Below are 14514 nucleotides of genomic sequence, written 5' to 3' on the forward strand. Positions count from 1 at the left end.
GCGTGCACAGGGGGAGGCAGGCAGGCGCGTGCATGGGGCGGGAGTGGGTGGGAACCGCTACACTACGGAAAACTTTTATGCTGCAAAGTGGGAGAAAAGGGGGTGGGAATTTCAATAAATTATATATAAAGGTTTCTTGCAGGGGGTGGATGGCCTTTGAGGTGGGGGGAGCTACACTACAGAAAAAAACAAAAACCCAATTTTTTGTAAACTGGGTACTGGCAGACAGCTGCCAGTACCCAAGATGGGTCCCAATAAGGTAGAGGGGGAGGGTTAGAGAGCTGTTGGGGAGGGGGATCCTAGACAGCAGCATATGTAAATATGCTTAAAAAACTTAAGATACCCTTTATTTTAGTACTAACAGACTTTCTGCCAGTACTTAAGATGGCGGGGACAATTGTGGGGTGGGGGAGGGAAGAAAGCTGTTTAGGAGGGATCAGGGGGTGGGAAGTGTCAGGTGGGAGGCTGATCTCTACACTAAAGCTAAAATTAACCCTGCAAGCTCTCTACAAGCTACCAATTAACCCCTTCACTGCTAGACATACACGTGTGATGCGCAGCGGCATTTAGCGGCCTTCTAATTACCGAAAAGCAACGCCAAAGCCATATATGTCTGCTATTTCTGAACAAAAGGTATCCCAGAGAAGCATTTACAACCATTTGTGCCATAATTGCACAAGCTGTTTGTAAATAATTTCAGTGAGAAACCTAAATTTTGTGAAAAAGTGAACAATTTTTTTTTTTATTTGATCACATTTGGCGGTGACATGGTGGCATGAAATATACCAAAATTGGCCTAGATCAATACTTTGGGTTGACTACTACACTACACTAAAGCTAAAATGAACCCTACAAGCTCCCTTCATGATCCCTAATTAACCCCTTCACTGCTGGGCATAATACACGTGTGGTGCGCAGTGGCATTTAGCGGCCTTCTAATTACCAAAAAGCAATGCCAAAGCCATATATGTCTGCTATTTCTGAACAAAGGGGATCCCAGAGAAGCATTTACAACCATTTATGCCATAATTGCACAAGCTGTTTGTAAATAATTTCAGTGAGAAACCTAAAGTTTGTGAAAAAATGAACAATTTATTTTATTTGATCGCATTTGGCGGTGAAATGGTGCCATGAAATATACCAAAATGGGCCTAGATCAATACTTTGGGATGTCTTCTAAAAAAAATATATACATGTCAAGGGATATTCAGGGATTCCTGAAAGATATCAGTGTTCCAATGTAACTATCGCTAATTTTGAAAAAAAGTGGTTTAGAAATAGCAAAGTGCTACTTATTGCCCTATAATTTGCCATAAAGCAAAAAACATGTAAACATTGGGTATTTCTAAACTCATGACAAAATTTAGAAACTTTTTAGCATGGGTGGTTTTTGGTGGTTGTAGATGTGCAACAGATTTTGGGGGTCAAAGTTAGAAAAAGTGTGTTTTTTTCATTTTTTCCGCATATTTTATGAAAAAAAGATTATAATAAATTATAAGATATGATGAAAATAATGGTATCTTTAGAAAGTCCATTTAATGGCGAGAAAAACGGTATATAATATGTGTGGGTACAGTAAATGAGTAAGAGGAAAATTACAGCTAAACACAAACACTGCAGAAATGTAAAAATAACCTTGGTCCCAAACGGACAGAAAATGGAAAAGTGCTGTGGTCATTAAGGGGTTAAAAGGGACATTAAACCTAAATTTTTTCTTTCATGATTCAGATAGAGAATACAATTTTTAAAAAGTTTCCTATTTACTTCTATTATCAAATTTATTTCATTCTCATGTTATTCTTTGTTGAAGAGATACCTAGGTAGGTAGCGTGCACGTGCCTGAAGCCCTGCATGACAGGAAATAGTGCTGCCATCTAGTGCTCCTGCTAATGTTTAACATTGTTGCAAAACGGATGCCATATAGTGCGGCAGACACAAGCACACTCCTGAGCTTACAGTTCTGCTTTTCAATTAAGAATAACAAGAAAATGAAGGAAATAGGATAATAGAACAAAATTAGTAAGTTGTTGGAAATGTTATCTTCTATCTAAATCATGAAAGAAAAATGTTGGGTTTTATGTCCCTTTAAGGCACACTCAATATCAGCCAAAGATTCTAAATGCTGATGGAATAAAAACCAAATTGTAAATTGACATAGTGAAATAACACATTTTGATGCCACATATTAGGGAAAGGATGAAAGGTTCACTTTAAAACTCATCCTTTATTGGACGGACCATATGCCACCTTTATCTGATGTTCCTTTTAAGTTGATATATTTCTATTGTAATTTCCATGTCCTATCTTGTATATTACTGACGGACTCACACCAGTATTTCAGCATTTCTCACCTTGTATTACGTCTAATCTCACACACTGTTACATAATGCCTATTAGATAGGAGCACTTGTTTAACACAAACACTAATAATGCTATATTGTCCTTTGAGGACTAATCCCTTGAATTACGTTAGACTTATTCTACGTCTCCTTCATAGAATTTGTCAATCAAGTCCTAGTAGATCCAAGATCGTTATTTTACTCCGTTTTTTCGATCCGACCGTCATTCCTGTAAATTAGTAATAAAGTGACATGCTTTCCTCTCATATTTTTTTGACATAACACACACTCCTAAAAGGGCTTTATGTGTATACTATAAACCTAACCTTATTAATAAGTCCATTCTTATTGGATTGCACGCACTCTACCATTTTCCTATTTGTTTATCCCTGACATCCTCTATACCGATACAGAGGTCATTTGTAAGATTTAGTAGTGGTTAGATACACCTCCCTGTAATCGCATAGTCTTAGACTACATGTAGTCAAATTTTTGATAACAATTGCCCAAGTGGACATGAGAGATCTTCTCCTATTGGTGTACACTAGTATTGTGACTAGAACTGACACAGACGTTCCACTGACTACATAGAGGTTTGTAATAATCTGGCTCACTAAAACCCTCATCAAAACTAAAAAGATTATACGATCACCTAATCTTCTATGAAGTTAAATCGATTGTCTATCACATACGGTAGAGAGAGTGGAGGGATAAAAGGATAAAAAGTAATCATGGTCTTTAATAAAAATCAACACATTTTATTCAATATTTACTTTTGTTCTTATTAGATATAAACCAAACACCCTTTTTAAAACCTTTGTTTACATAGAAGGATTTTTATATTCAAGTGAACCTAAGCTCAGTTGCACATTTTATAAATAAGATCATTGTAAATGAAATGTAGAAACGATTGTTTGCTATTACTAAATTATACAATATTACAAATACATTTCAGTACTATTCGATAGTAACAGTTGTATGCATCCTTGACACAAATTATGTTGGTTAGAATTGCCAGGTGCCGTCTAATCAGTCTGCACATGTTCCTGTTCACTCATCATGAATCTCATTGGCTTATATGCCTTATAAATAAGAGCTGCATTGTTGTAACCAGTATGCCTGATAAAAATGGCCAAGTATCAGTCGCGAAACGCGTTGTATATTTTTAGGGGATTGCATTTCACCCCCATATATACCTACTGCTTTTGCATTCAATGTGTTTTTAATTAAATATTTTTTTTTAACTCTTAGCAGTATGGTAAATCTACTTCATATACAGCTCTTAGTAACCTTGTTGGTACCAGCTTTTTTGGGAACATATCTATGTCCTATCCTGAATGGTGCCTGTGCTAATTTGGATACATTGCAGACTGTTCCTGACACTGGGAGACGCCCCAATCTATCCGCCTGTCACTACCAGCACATAAGGGTGCTCTACACAAATGTGAGTACCTTTTCAACATCTGCTATGTGCTACTTAGCTGATATACACATGAGGCGCCCCTTTATTTGCTTGCCAATCTGCCACACTAACCTCTTCAGAAAGCTGCTGTAGTTTCTCTAACCAGTCCTCGATCTCCTGCAAAGTTGCTTTAACGTCTATGGCTTCTGCTCTCATTTTTACAGCTGCCTCTCCAATGTGTTTGAGAGAGCTGTGCCGAAGCTTTTCCAGCTGCATATCCAACATGGTGACATTGGATTTTCCCTCCAAAGAAGGCAGCGGTTTCCTTCAAAAAACAACAGTAAACACCTTGAGATTTTAATATAAACAATTTTGTTATGCATGGCGAAGCGTTGCAATAAACAGTCAGTTATTTTGACCCCCTTTCATGCAATTTAGCTCTGAAAATTGTGGCTTTTCTAATTCTCAGAACTGAAAAAGCACACCGCAGACTAACCCTGCTATTTATCTTTTTTTAATGGGCTTTCACAAATAAGACCTGCAAAACAATTAACTTTATTTTAGCATAATGACTGGTGCTGGCTTCATCAGCGTGAGACTCAAGCCTAAAGTGGCGGGTTGTGTGACTAGAGAAAAACAACTGCAGCAAACAAGTCATTTGTTTTTAAAATGATTAGACTTAAAGGGACAGTCTACACTAAAATTGTTATTGTTTAAAAAGATAGACAATGCCTTTACTTTCCATTCCCCAGCTTTGCACAACCAACATTGAAATATTAATATACTTTATAACATTTAAAGGGACAGTATACTATAAAATAGTTTTTTCCTTAATGTGTTTCCAAATACTTTTTTTTACCAGCTGCAGAGAATAAAATGTACGAGATTTGCTTTTTTTAAGGCTTATTTGTGTATATTAATTAGCTGGTTTTGTGTTTTGAAGCCACAACCTAATAAAATGGGCTGAGCTTGCAGGTATAATCAGATCTCATTACTTTATCACATTGTGTACATATACCTGCTTCTTTATCTTATATCTGTCCATAAAGCAATCGCCAATACTTGGAGAGAACAATGGAAAATTAACATTTTATTACCTTATCTCTTCTATAACCCACTGGGAGTGTCATTTCTTCTACTGGCTGTGTTAACACAGCTTGGCCTTGAGGCCAAAAACTTTCAGGATGGGTGGGGATACCACAGGCAAAATAAACCAATTACAGTTACTAGTTACAGAAGGCTTAACAAGTCTAGATCTGTGTAATATAATAGATTATCTCATTTTCATCACACATACACATACACACACACATAAAATACAATTTGTTTTTTTCACTGCTAATTATGGATCTCGTTATATTTAACAAAACAAAAATGACACTTACATAATATCTTCAATGAGTTGGTCAATTAATTTCAGCCATATCTCAGCCAAAAGTGTATCAGAAATCTTTGCTTGAATTGCCGATTTTAGAGAGGATATGTTAGATTGCTGTAGAGGAAACAATTAATTTATATTAGATTTATAAATAAAAGGATATTAAACTGAGGAGGTACTCCAATATTAATTTACATTTGTAAATGTATATTAAAAGCAACATTCAATCATTGCATATGCTATATTATAAATAGTTTTAAATATATTACAAAACAAATACAATTAAAACACTATCTTAATAAGGGTTCCCCAATCTTTTCCATGCCCACACTGGACTTTTTGTATATTCCTTCTAATGGCTGATGAACAGATTTTTAGGTAATGTATTATTGGAACAAAATATATACTAGTATATTAACACAAAAGAAATAATGTATGTTCCAAAAAATGTGCATATACAAACCCAAATACAGTACCTCACATTTTTGTAAATATGTTTATTATATCTTTTCATGTGACAACACTGAAGAAATCACACTTTGCCACAATGTAAAGTAGTGAGTATACAGCCTGTATAACAGTGTAAATTTGCTGTCCCCTCAAAATAACTCAGCACACAGCCATTCATGTCTAAACCGTTGGCAACAAAAGTGAGTACAGCCCTAAGGGGAAATGTCCAAATTGGGCCCAAAGTGTCAATATTTTGTGTGGCCACCATTATTTTCCAGCACTGCCTTAACCCTCTTGGGCATGGAGTTCCCCAGAGCTTCACAGGTTGCCACTGGAGTCCTCTTCCACTCCTCCATGATGACATTACGGAGCTGGTGGATGTTAGAGACCTTGCGCTCCCCCACCTTCCGTTTGAGGATTCCCAGAAGATGCTCAATAGGGTTTAGGTCTGGAGACATGCTTGGCCAGTCCATCACCTTTACCCTCAGCTTCTTTAGCAAGGCAGTGGTCTTCTTGGAGGTGTGTTTGGGGTCGTTATGTTGGAATACTGCCCTGCGGCACAGTCTCCGAAGGGAAGGGATCATGCTCTGCTTCAGTATGTCACAGTACATGTTGGCATTCATGGCAGACACAAGGAGGAGACGGCTGCACATTGGGTCATACAAAATATATCAATTTATTTGAACATACCAAATGGCAGGTATATACCAAGGCAGACAGAAAAAGGCAGACTGACGCGTTTCGCACCCCCTAGTGGCGCTTAATCTGTAGCTCCCCAGTGCCGGCAGCACTCATGCAGGCCCAGACTATGACACTCCCACCACCATGCTTGACTGTAAGCAAGACACACTTGTCTTTGTACTCCTCACCTGGTTGCCACCACACACACTTGACACCATCTGAACCAAATTAGTTTATCTTGGTCTCATCGGACCACAGGACATGGTTCCAGTAATCCATGTCCTTAGTCTGCTTGTCTTCAGCAAACTGTTTGCAGGCTTTCTTGTGCATCATCTTTAGAAGAGGCTTCCTTCTGGGACGCCAGCCATGCAGACCAATTTGATGCAGTGTGCGGCGTATGGTCTGAGCACTAACAGGCTGACCCCCCATCCCTTCAACCTCTGCAGCAATGGTGGCAGCACTCATACATTTATTTCCCAAAGACAACCTCTGGATATGACACCGAGCATGTGCACTCAACTTCTTTGGTCGACCATGGCAAGGCCTGTTCTGAGTGGAACCTGTCCTGCAGCTCAGTTTCAGGGTCTTGCCAATCTTCTTATAGCCTAGGCCATCTTTATGTAGAGCAACAATTCTTTTTTTCAGATCCTCAGAGAGTTCTTTGCCACGAGGTGCCATGTAGAACTTCCAGTGACCAGTATGAGAGAGTGTGAGAGCGATAACACCAAATTTAACACACCTGTTACCAATTCACACCTGAGACCTTGTAACACTAACGAGTCACATGACACCGGGGAGGAAAAATGGCTAATTTGGCCCAATTTGGACATTTCCACTTAGGGGTGTACTTACTTTTGTTGCCAACGGTTTAGACAATGTTTGTGTGTTGAGTTATTTTGAGGGGACAGCAAATTTACACTGTTATACAGGCTGTGCACTCACTACTTTACATTGTAGCAAAGTGTACTTTCTTCAGTGTTGTCACATGAAAAGATATAATAAAATATTTACAGAAATGTGAGGGGTGTACTCACTTTTGTGAGATACTGTACATATACATTAGGTTAACAAATTGAGAACATGGGGGAAATTGAGTAGTGGGAGAAAAGGCATAAAGAACTAAAGTCTCTCTATGAAGCCTCAGGACATTAAAGAATTAAATGCTTTACAGAAATATCACAATAAAAGAAGTATATTTTATTGATTGATGAACCATAACTAGCTGCTAGTGTAGCTTTATTTAAACATGAACAAATAACAGCATCTACATACCAGTCGTCCTGCCATAGAAAGAAGAATATTGACCATGTCAAGTCGATAGCTAATGTCCTCCCAATATGATGTTAGAGTTACCACAGGTTTTTTGGTTGACCATGGAAGGTAGTAATAGAAGTTTCCTACATCACAAACAAATGTAAAGTTAAGAATAAGGGACCTGTGCTTTTATGACAATTGTTTACAGAATGTTAAATGCAAATAATGTTAAAGGGACATGAAACCCGAAATTCCTCTTTCATAATTCAAAAAGAGCATACAATTTTAATCAACTATCCAATTTAATTATATTATCTAATTTGATTCATTCTCTTAGTATCCTTTGTTGGTGAAACAGCAATGCACATGGGTGAGCCAACATGAGGCATATATATGTGCAGCCACCAATCAGCAGCTCCTTCATCTACCTGGGTATGCTTTTCAACAATGGATAACAAAAGAACAAAACAAATTAGATAACAGAAGTTGGAAAGTTGTTTAAAATTGCATGCTATTTTGAAATTATGAAACAAAACAATGATTTCTTAATACTATAGATCCAGATTACCCAACCCTAGTCCCAACATGTCTGCATAAAACCAGGATTTAGTGCTAATTAAAGGGATAACACAGTTGGCAAATAGAATTGAGTTACCTTAATTCTAAATGTCACATATTTCTTGCCTATACAGTAGACTTCTGAAACATTACAGCATCTCCACACAGATAAACTCACCATCAAATATGGCACGACTGTATTGGGTTGTTGAAGCAAGAGGTTTACAGGTGGAATCAAATTTATTCCCATAATTTCCAATACTAACTTCAAACTGTATGGCTTCTCCAATGTCTTGCAACATAGAAGCTGAATGGAACACTGCACACAAATTGAATTTCCGTCGTCGTTGATACTTCTACATAAACAACATTATGTAAATCAGCTTACTATAGAGAGCATTTAAGAACATCACAACCAATAAAAAAAAAAGAATAGTTCAATGGCTATATTCCTAGTCCAGACTAAACCATAAACACAAATACAGACATACTGTATATAGACAATCAAGTTTGTGGCTGCATATTAGGTAGTTAGGGTGTAAAAACATGATATAGATGACCTACAGTGAATTCTAGTTATCCAACTGTTTCTTTACTTGAAGATGAAATAGATTATATTTCAAAAACTGTTGATCTTTACAGATAGCAATGGCAGATTACATGTTTTTAAAGAACTTTCACATTGTTACCAGTAATACCTCAACAACAAGAATATCATCACTTGGAATATCCTCAATTTTCTTAGTAGGAGTCCCATCTAATTTAGTTGTAAGTTCAACTAAGAGCCTTCCTCTGTAGGCAACACCTTCACCCTATGCAGGAAAAAACATAACCTGTTAACAAGTATTTGCATGTTTCCAGCGAGGAAAGGTAAACACTACTAAATCCTATCTAGAAAGATGAAAATCTTCACTCCTAGCATAATATGCCGTATAATGAGATGTTTGTACCAAAAACAGGTACCACAGAAATGGACATTAAATAAATGTTCACTGCTGCCTTAAAAAGGCCTGTGCATAAGTAATGGATAGGCCCAATGCACTTCATGTTAGTTTTATTGTTAATTCATAGAGATTTAAAGAGACATTAAAAACATGAAAAAGAGTAAAACACAGAGGCGCCAACATGGCCTAATATCGCCAGAGAAATGAAACACAGCAACACAGATGAGTAGAATACTCACAAACAAAAAGCACCCAGCTGGTGCATATGTAGCAGGCTGAAACTTTGCAGTGGTCCAGCTCACTGTGTCCTTGGCACAAAAGCAGTTGGAAATCCTCGGAAGGCCCAGATATCATATGCCTTTGGGTAGAATAGACCTTGATCAGGGTAGTCTACTAATTTTTCCATACTTTTTCTTTGGTTGGACTGTAAAATCTTTATGGCAAGTGCAAAATGGTGCTCTAGCCAAGTTTCAGTATCAAAATAGTGAGATCACATACACCAGATGACTATAGTGAATAGTCATCTGGTGTATGTGATCTCACTATTTTGATACTGAAACTTGGCTAGAGCACCATTTTGCACTTGCCATAAAGATTTTACAGTCCAACCAAAGAAAAAGTATGGAAAATTAGTAGACTACCCTGATCAAGGTCTATTCTACCCAAAGGCATATGATATCTGGGCCTTCCGAGGATTTCCAACTGCTTTTGTGCCAAGGACACAGTGAGCTGGACCACTGCAAAGTTTCAGCCTGCTACATATGCACCAGCTGGGTGCTTTTTGTTTGTGAGTATTCTACTCATCTGTGTTGCTGTGTTTCATTTCTCTGGCGATATTAGGCCATGTTGGCGCCTCTGTGTTTTACTCTTTTTCAGATTTTGTACATCAGGATTGCCATCCTCTGACAGAGTGCTGCCTCCAACTTTGGATCATCAAGGATATATAGACTTTTATATATATTATTTTATCTCTATTTTAAACAATTTATTTTTCTTATTTTTTTAGGTTTGTTGATATTGTGATTATTTTATTGTATAGTATCTCATGCTCTATATCTATTGTATCTGGTACTGCCATCTGACTATTTCTAACTAGCATACTAACGACCACATAAGAAATATTTGCTAGTATATCTCACTAATCGTTGTGAATATTTATAATTAAGGAAGCGCCCCCTAAGGGCGTGATGTGATAGTTGTTCACATCACTCCCTCTATAGACATTAAAAACATTTTCAAAGTATATCATTGAGACTATCATCTTGCCTCCCCCCCCCCATTCTAGTTATGGGTGCCCCAATTTTGAAATCTAGGTTTCTTTGCATTCCAGTGCTGATATCTGTTTGCACATGTGCAGTAACCCTTCTCCAGATACCTACAGTGAAACCTAGGTTCCAACATGGCAGCACTCATAATTATAGGAAGGTGCATGAAATATATTTGGCGCTTAATGTTCCATTAACATTAAATATTTTTCCACTAAAGATGTTAAAATAAACAGTATCTATTTATATATAAAGTTTATTTAAGAAAAAAAAATACCTTTCCAAAGTTCAAGTCTTCATAAGGATCAGTAAACCCTGTGAATTCTCTTGGACTCCCATAAAGATTTAAGTAACAAGGTCCAAAAGTTGGCAAAAATCCTACTTCCTTCTCAGAAGTGCCTATTTTTTTAGAAAACAGAACATTACTAGTGTAATGAAACAGGGTTAGTGAATAAAGGACTGTTTTATTCTTTATCTGCTGTTATACAATCCAATTTTGAGGTAACAGCATTTACAGAAATGCATATTTTGTGAATATGTATAAGACACAGAAAAAAAGTGCAAAAATTATAAGATAAACACTGGATTTTTCTATATCCAGGGAAAAAAAATTAAATTGTTTTAAGTTCTTAAAACATTTATGTAGTTGCTTTTGGGTGACTGAATCCCCCACAGATATTTTATTAGTTTTTGTGATCAAACTATTTTTTTTTTTTATGTCCAATGACAAGAAGACAGTTAAACACACTTAAAAGCTACCATTTATCAAACTGTCAACCATCTGTATGAATGATCATTTGTGAGAGTATATTGATACAAGATTAAACTGAAAGTTATCAAACTTTCCAGCCCATAGAAATTAAGGTCTTATTTGGCTACCCATTTGTGCACACAAGTATGATTTAGGTGCATTTGATTTTAGCTATTTTCCATAGAACTTGTAAGTGCACATTTTACAACTAAATGTGTGTTATAAGCAGGGAGATTGTTCCCAGGTTCAGATCCATGGAATAAATTGCAAGAATAGAAAAAAAATACTACAGACAAAATATAAATATCCACAACAAAATTTGGTTTATATAGTTTAAGCTGCCCTAAGGTTCTTGCAGGTATGACCTGTTTACTTGTGAAGTGAAAGGAACTGCAGGTACCATTTGGATGGAAAACATAATAAATTTGATGCTCTGCATCAATAGTGCCTTCAAATTTATAATCCAATTGCTGTTTTTTGCTTTCAATTTGGTGCAATCACACTCAAGATTTACATTTACAAATTCAATTTGTTGACAGCTTCATAAATAGGCCCCATAGAGTGTTTTTGGGGAAGGGAAACAGTGTAAGATCTGTAAGCAACAGGAAATATTTATCTAAAATATTTTATTTTTTATTTACTTAGGTTATTAATACCTGATCAATAATAACATAGTTGCCAACATTTCAAAAAAATTTCCAGGGACACTTTGCAGCAGAGCAAGCAAGCGGGTTACTGGAGTATTGACAATCTACTGTTCAACTGCTCCGCCCACTCAGTTCTGCAATCAAAACACACCCATTTGATAGTAATAGTATAATTTAGACTTATCCATAGTTTATTATACAGATTACAGCACCAAGCTCTTACACCTACCCAGTCTCTGGAACACATTCTGGGCATATGGTTATTTTTACAACACAGCATCAAAATTAGAAGGACAAATAATATGTGAACCTATTCAATAATAATAATATTTCATTAGGAATGAATTATATTTAAATAATATACTATATCTATTTATCATCTATCTATCCGTATACATGTATGTGTGTGTATATGTGTGTGTGTGTATATATACTGTATATATATATATATATATATATATATATATATATATATATATATGCAAACAACAAATGTTGTGCAAAAGAGATTTTCAGGGACATTTCCAGGGACAAAAAAAATCAAGGGACATACAACAAAATCCAGGGACAGTCCCTGGAAATCAGGGACTGTTGGCAACTATGTAATAATAATAAAAAAAATATTTTCTGTGTCTAGTTTAAATATATGACATTTTGGGGGGAAAAAAAGTACAGCTTTTAACAGAATAAAACAGCCATTTCTCTCACATTTTTGTGATCTCACATGAAGCAAGAGATGAGATTATATACAACTGGGTGCCGAAACCCTCCTAATCCTGCCCATTTCCCTATCCCACCAGTTTTATAAAGATTTTGATTGAAGGCAGCTGCTCTTACTATTTAATGGATGACTTATACCTCCTATAGATCGCTAACCCTTCCCTTTTCATGTGATAAACAGGGGTATTACCTCCTCATCTGCTGCCCTAGTGCTTAGAATACAAAGAACATTCATACAGTGTCCTGGGCCACTAACGCTTTTAATGCAGAGCACCAACTGCACTTCCTTCATTTTACCACTAGAGGGCAATCTTCACCTTTTGGTTCCTCTGCATCTTAGTGCACAACAGTTTACTTTCGGTTCTGTTTTACACTCGGTGCTTCACAACATCTACACATCAAATCCAGGCTCCAGCTGCTTCAATAATTCTTTCCTCATGATCCTGTGTACAGTTCCAGGCTTCCAATCACCACCTAAACATGGCTCTTGTCTTCCTAACAGCAGTTTCTTAAAGCTTCCAAATACTAGTTACATTCCCCTGTTGCAGTCTCAGCAAAGGAAGAGAAGGCTATTCAGGAAATTCCACACCAGCAGTATTATTAGCAGCACCTTTTCTTTTTTAATATACTTTTTGCCTATATTTACATTTTTGTTAAAAGATGAGCAGTAAACAACTAAGCATTCCATTGTTTTAATAGGCAACAGGAAACTACTTAAAAAAATAAGATCAATAAATATGAACTTCAATAACTGTACTGAATTTAATACAAACAATAATGAAGGATCATTTCTCATGAGTGCAGTGGTTTAATCCAAATGTACCAACAATTACTAAGAAATTATTATTTGTACAATTCTAAGTTGGGCCAAGTAATAAAATAAAATTACTTAAAAGGGACAGTCTATACCAGAATAGTTATTGTTTAAAGAGACAGATAACGCCTTTACTACCCATTCCCCAGCTTTGCACAACCACCATTGTTATATTAACCCCTTAAGGACCAGCGACGTACCCTGTATGTCGCTGGCCTTTTTTTGGGACGTGATTGTTTTATAGCGCGGTTTTGCCACCAGCGTTGAGACTGCTCTATTCCACAAAGCCTGCTGGAGGGAGGGCATTAATAGCGTGTTCTTGCTAGACTTGTGCTATTATGTCCTGAAAAAACCCTTAACGACCAGTGACATATAGGGTACATTGTGGTCATTAAGGGGTTAATATACTTTATAGCATTTAAACCTCTAAATTTCTGCCTGTTTCTAAACCACTACAGACAGCCTCTTATCACATGCTTTTTTATTAGCTTTTCACAAGAGACTGCTAGTTCATATGGGCCATATAGATAACATTGTACTCTCTCCGTGGAGTAGTGCATGGCACTGCACTAATTGGCTAAAATGCAAGTTAATAGATAATAAATAAATAGCCCTGAGATACGGGGGATGTCAGAAGAGGTTTAGATACAAGGTAATCAACGGTAAAAAGTTTATTAAAGGGACATAATACTCATATGCTAAATCACTTGAAACTGATGCAGTATAACTGTAAAAAGCTGACAGGAAAATATCACCTGAGCATCTCTATGTAAAAAAGGAAGATATTTTACCTCACAATTTCCTTAGCTCAGCAGAGTAAGTTCTATGTAAAAAGTTACACTCAGCTGCTCCCAGCTGCAGATAAAAAAAAAATGAAGAAATGAACAGCAGCCAATCAGCATCAGCAGTGCTGAGGTCATGAACTCTTTTACTGTGATCTCATGAGATTTCATTGTAAACTTTCTTTAAACTGAACAGGGAAATACCATAAGAGTGCACGAGGCTCAACCCCTTAGCTGTCCCGGGACAGACATACTGATTTGCTGCTTAGAAGTCCGTTACAATGGGATGTGGCTACTAAGGAAATTTTGAGGTAAAATATCTTTCTTTTTTACATAGAGATATTCAGGTGATATTTTCTAGTCAGCTTTTTACAGCTATGCTGCATCACTTTCAAGTGTTTCAACATTTGGGTATTATGGCCCATTAATATAACTGTGTTGGTTGTGCAAAACTGGGAAATGGGTAATAAAGGTATTGTCTAAAAATTTTGAGAGTAGACTGTCACTTTAAAACATAACATAATTCCAT

At 36.6% G+C, this 14514-nt stretch overlaps 1 protein-coding gene across 2 annotated transcripts in view; it reads right to left on the minus strand.

Moving 5' to 3' along the window:
- MYOF (myoferlin) overlaps positions 1-14514 on the minus strand; it is a 313269-nt gene that overhangs the window by 127578 nt on the left and 171177 nt on the right. For both annotated transcript variants that reach the window (XM_053692421.1, XM_053692420.1), the window contains 6 exons: positions 10549-10670; positions 8761-8874; positions 8241-8418; positions 7523-7647; positions 5127-5233; positions 3874-4066 (listed from right to left, as the gene is read on the minus strand). In XM_053692421.1, coding sequence (XP_053548396.1) covers positions 3874-4066; positions 5127-5233; positions 7523-7647; positions 8241-8418; positions 8761-8874; positions 10549-10670 — 839 coding nt within the window. The remainder of the gene's footprint in view (positions 1-3873; positions 4067-5126; positions 5234-7522; positions 7648-8240; positions 8419-8760; positions 8875-10548; positions 10671-14514) is intronic.

This window comes from Bombina bombina, chromosome 9 (assembly GCF_027579735.1).
Source record: "Bombina bombina isolate aBomBom1 chromosome 9, aBomBom1.pri, whole genome shotgun sequence".
NCBI lineage: Eukaryota > Metazoa > Chordata > Amphibia > Anura > Bombinatoridae > Bombina > Bombina bombina.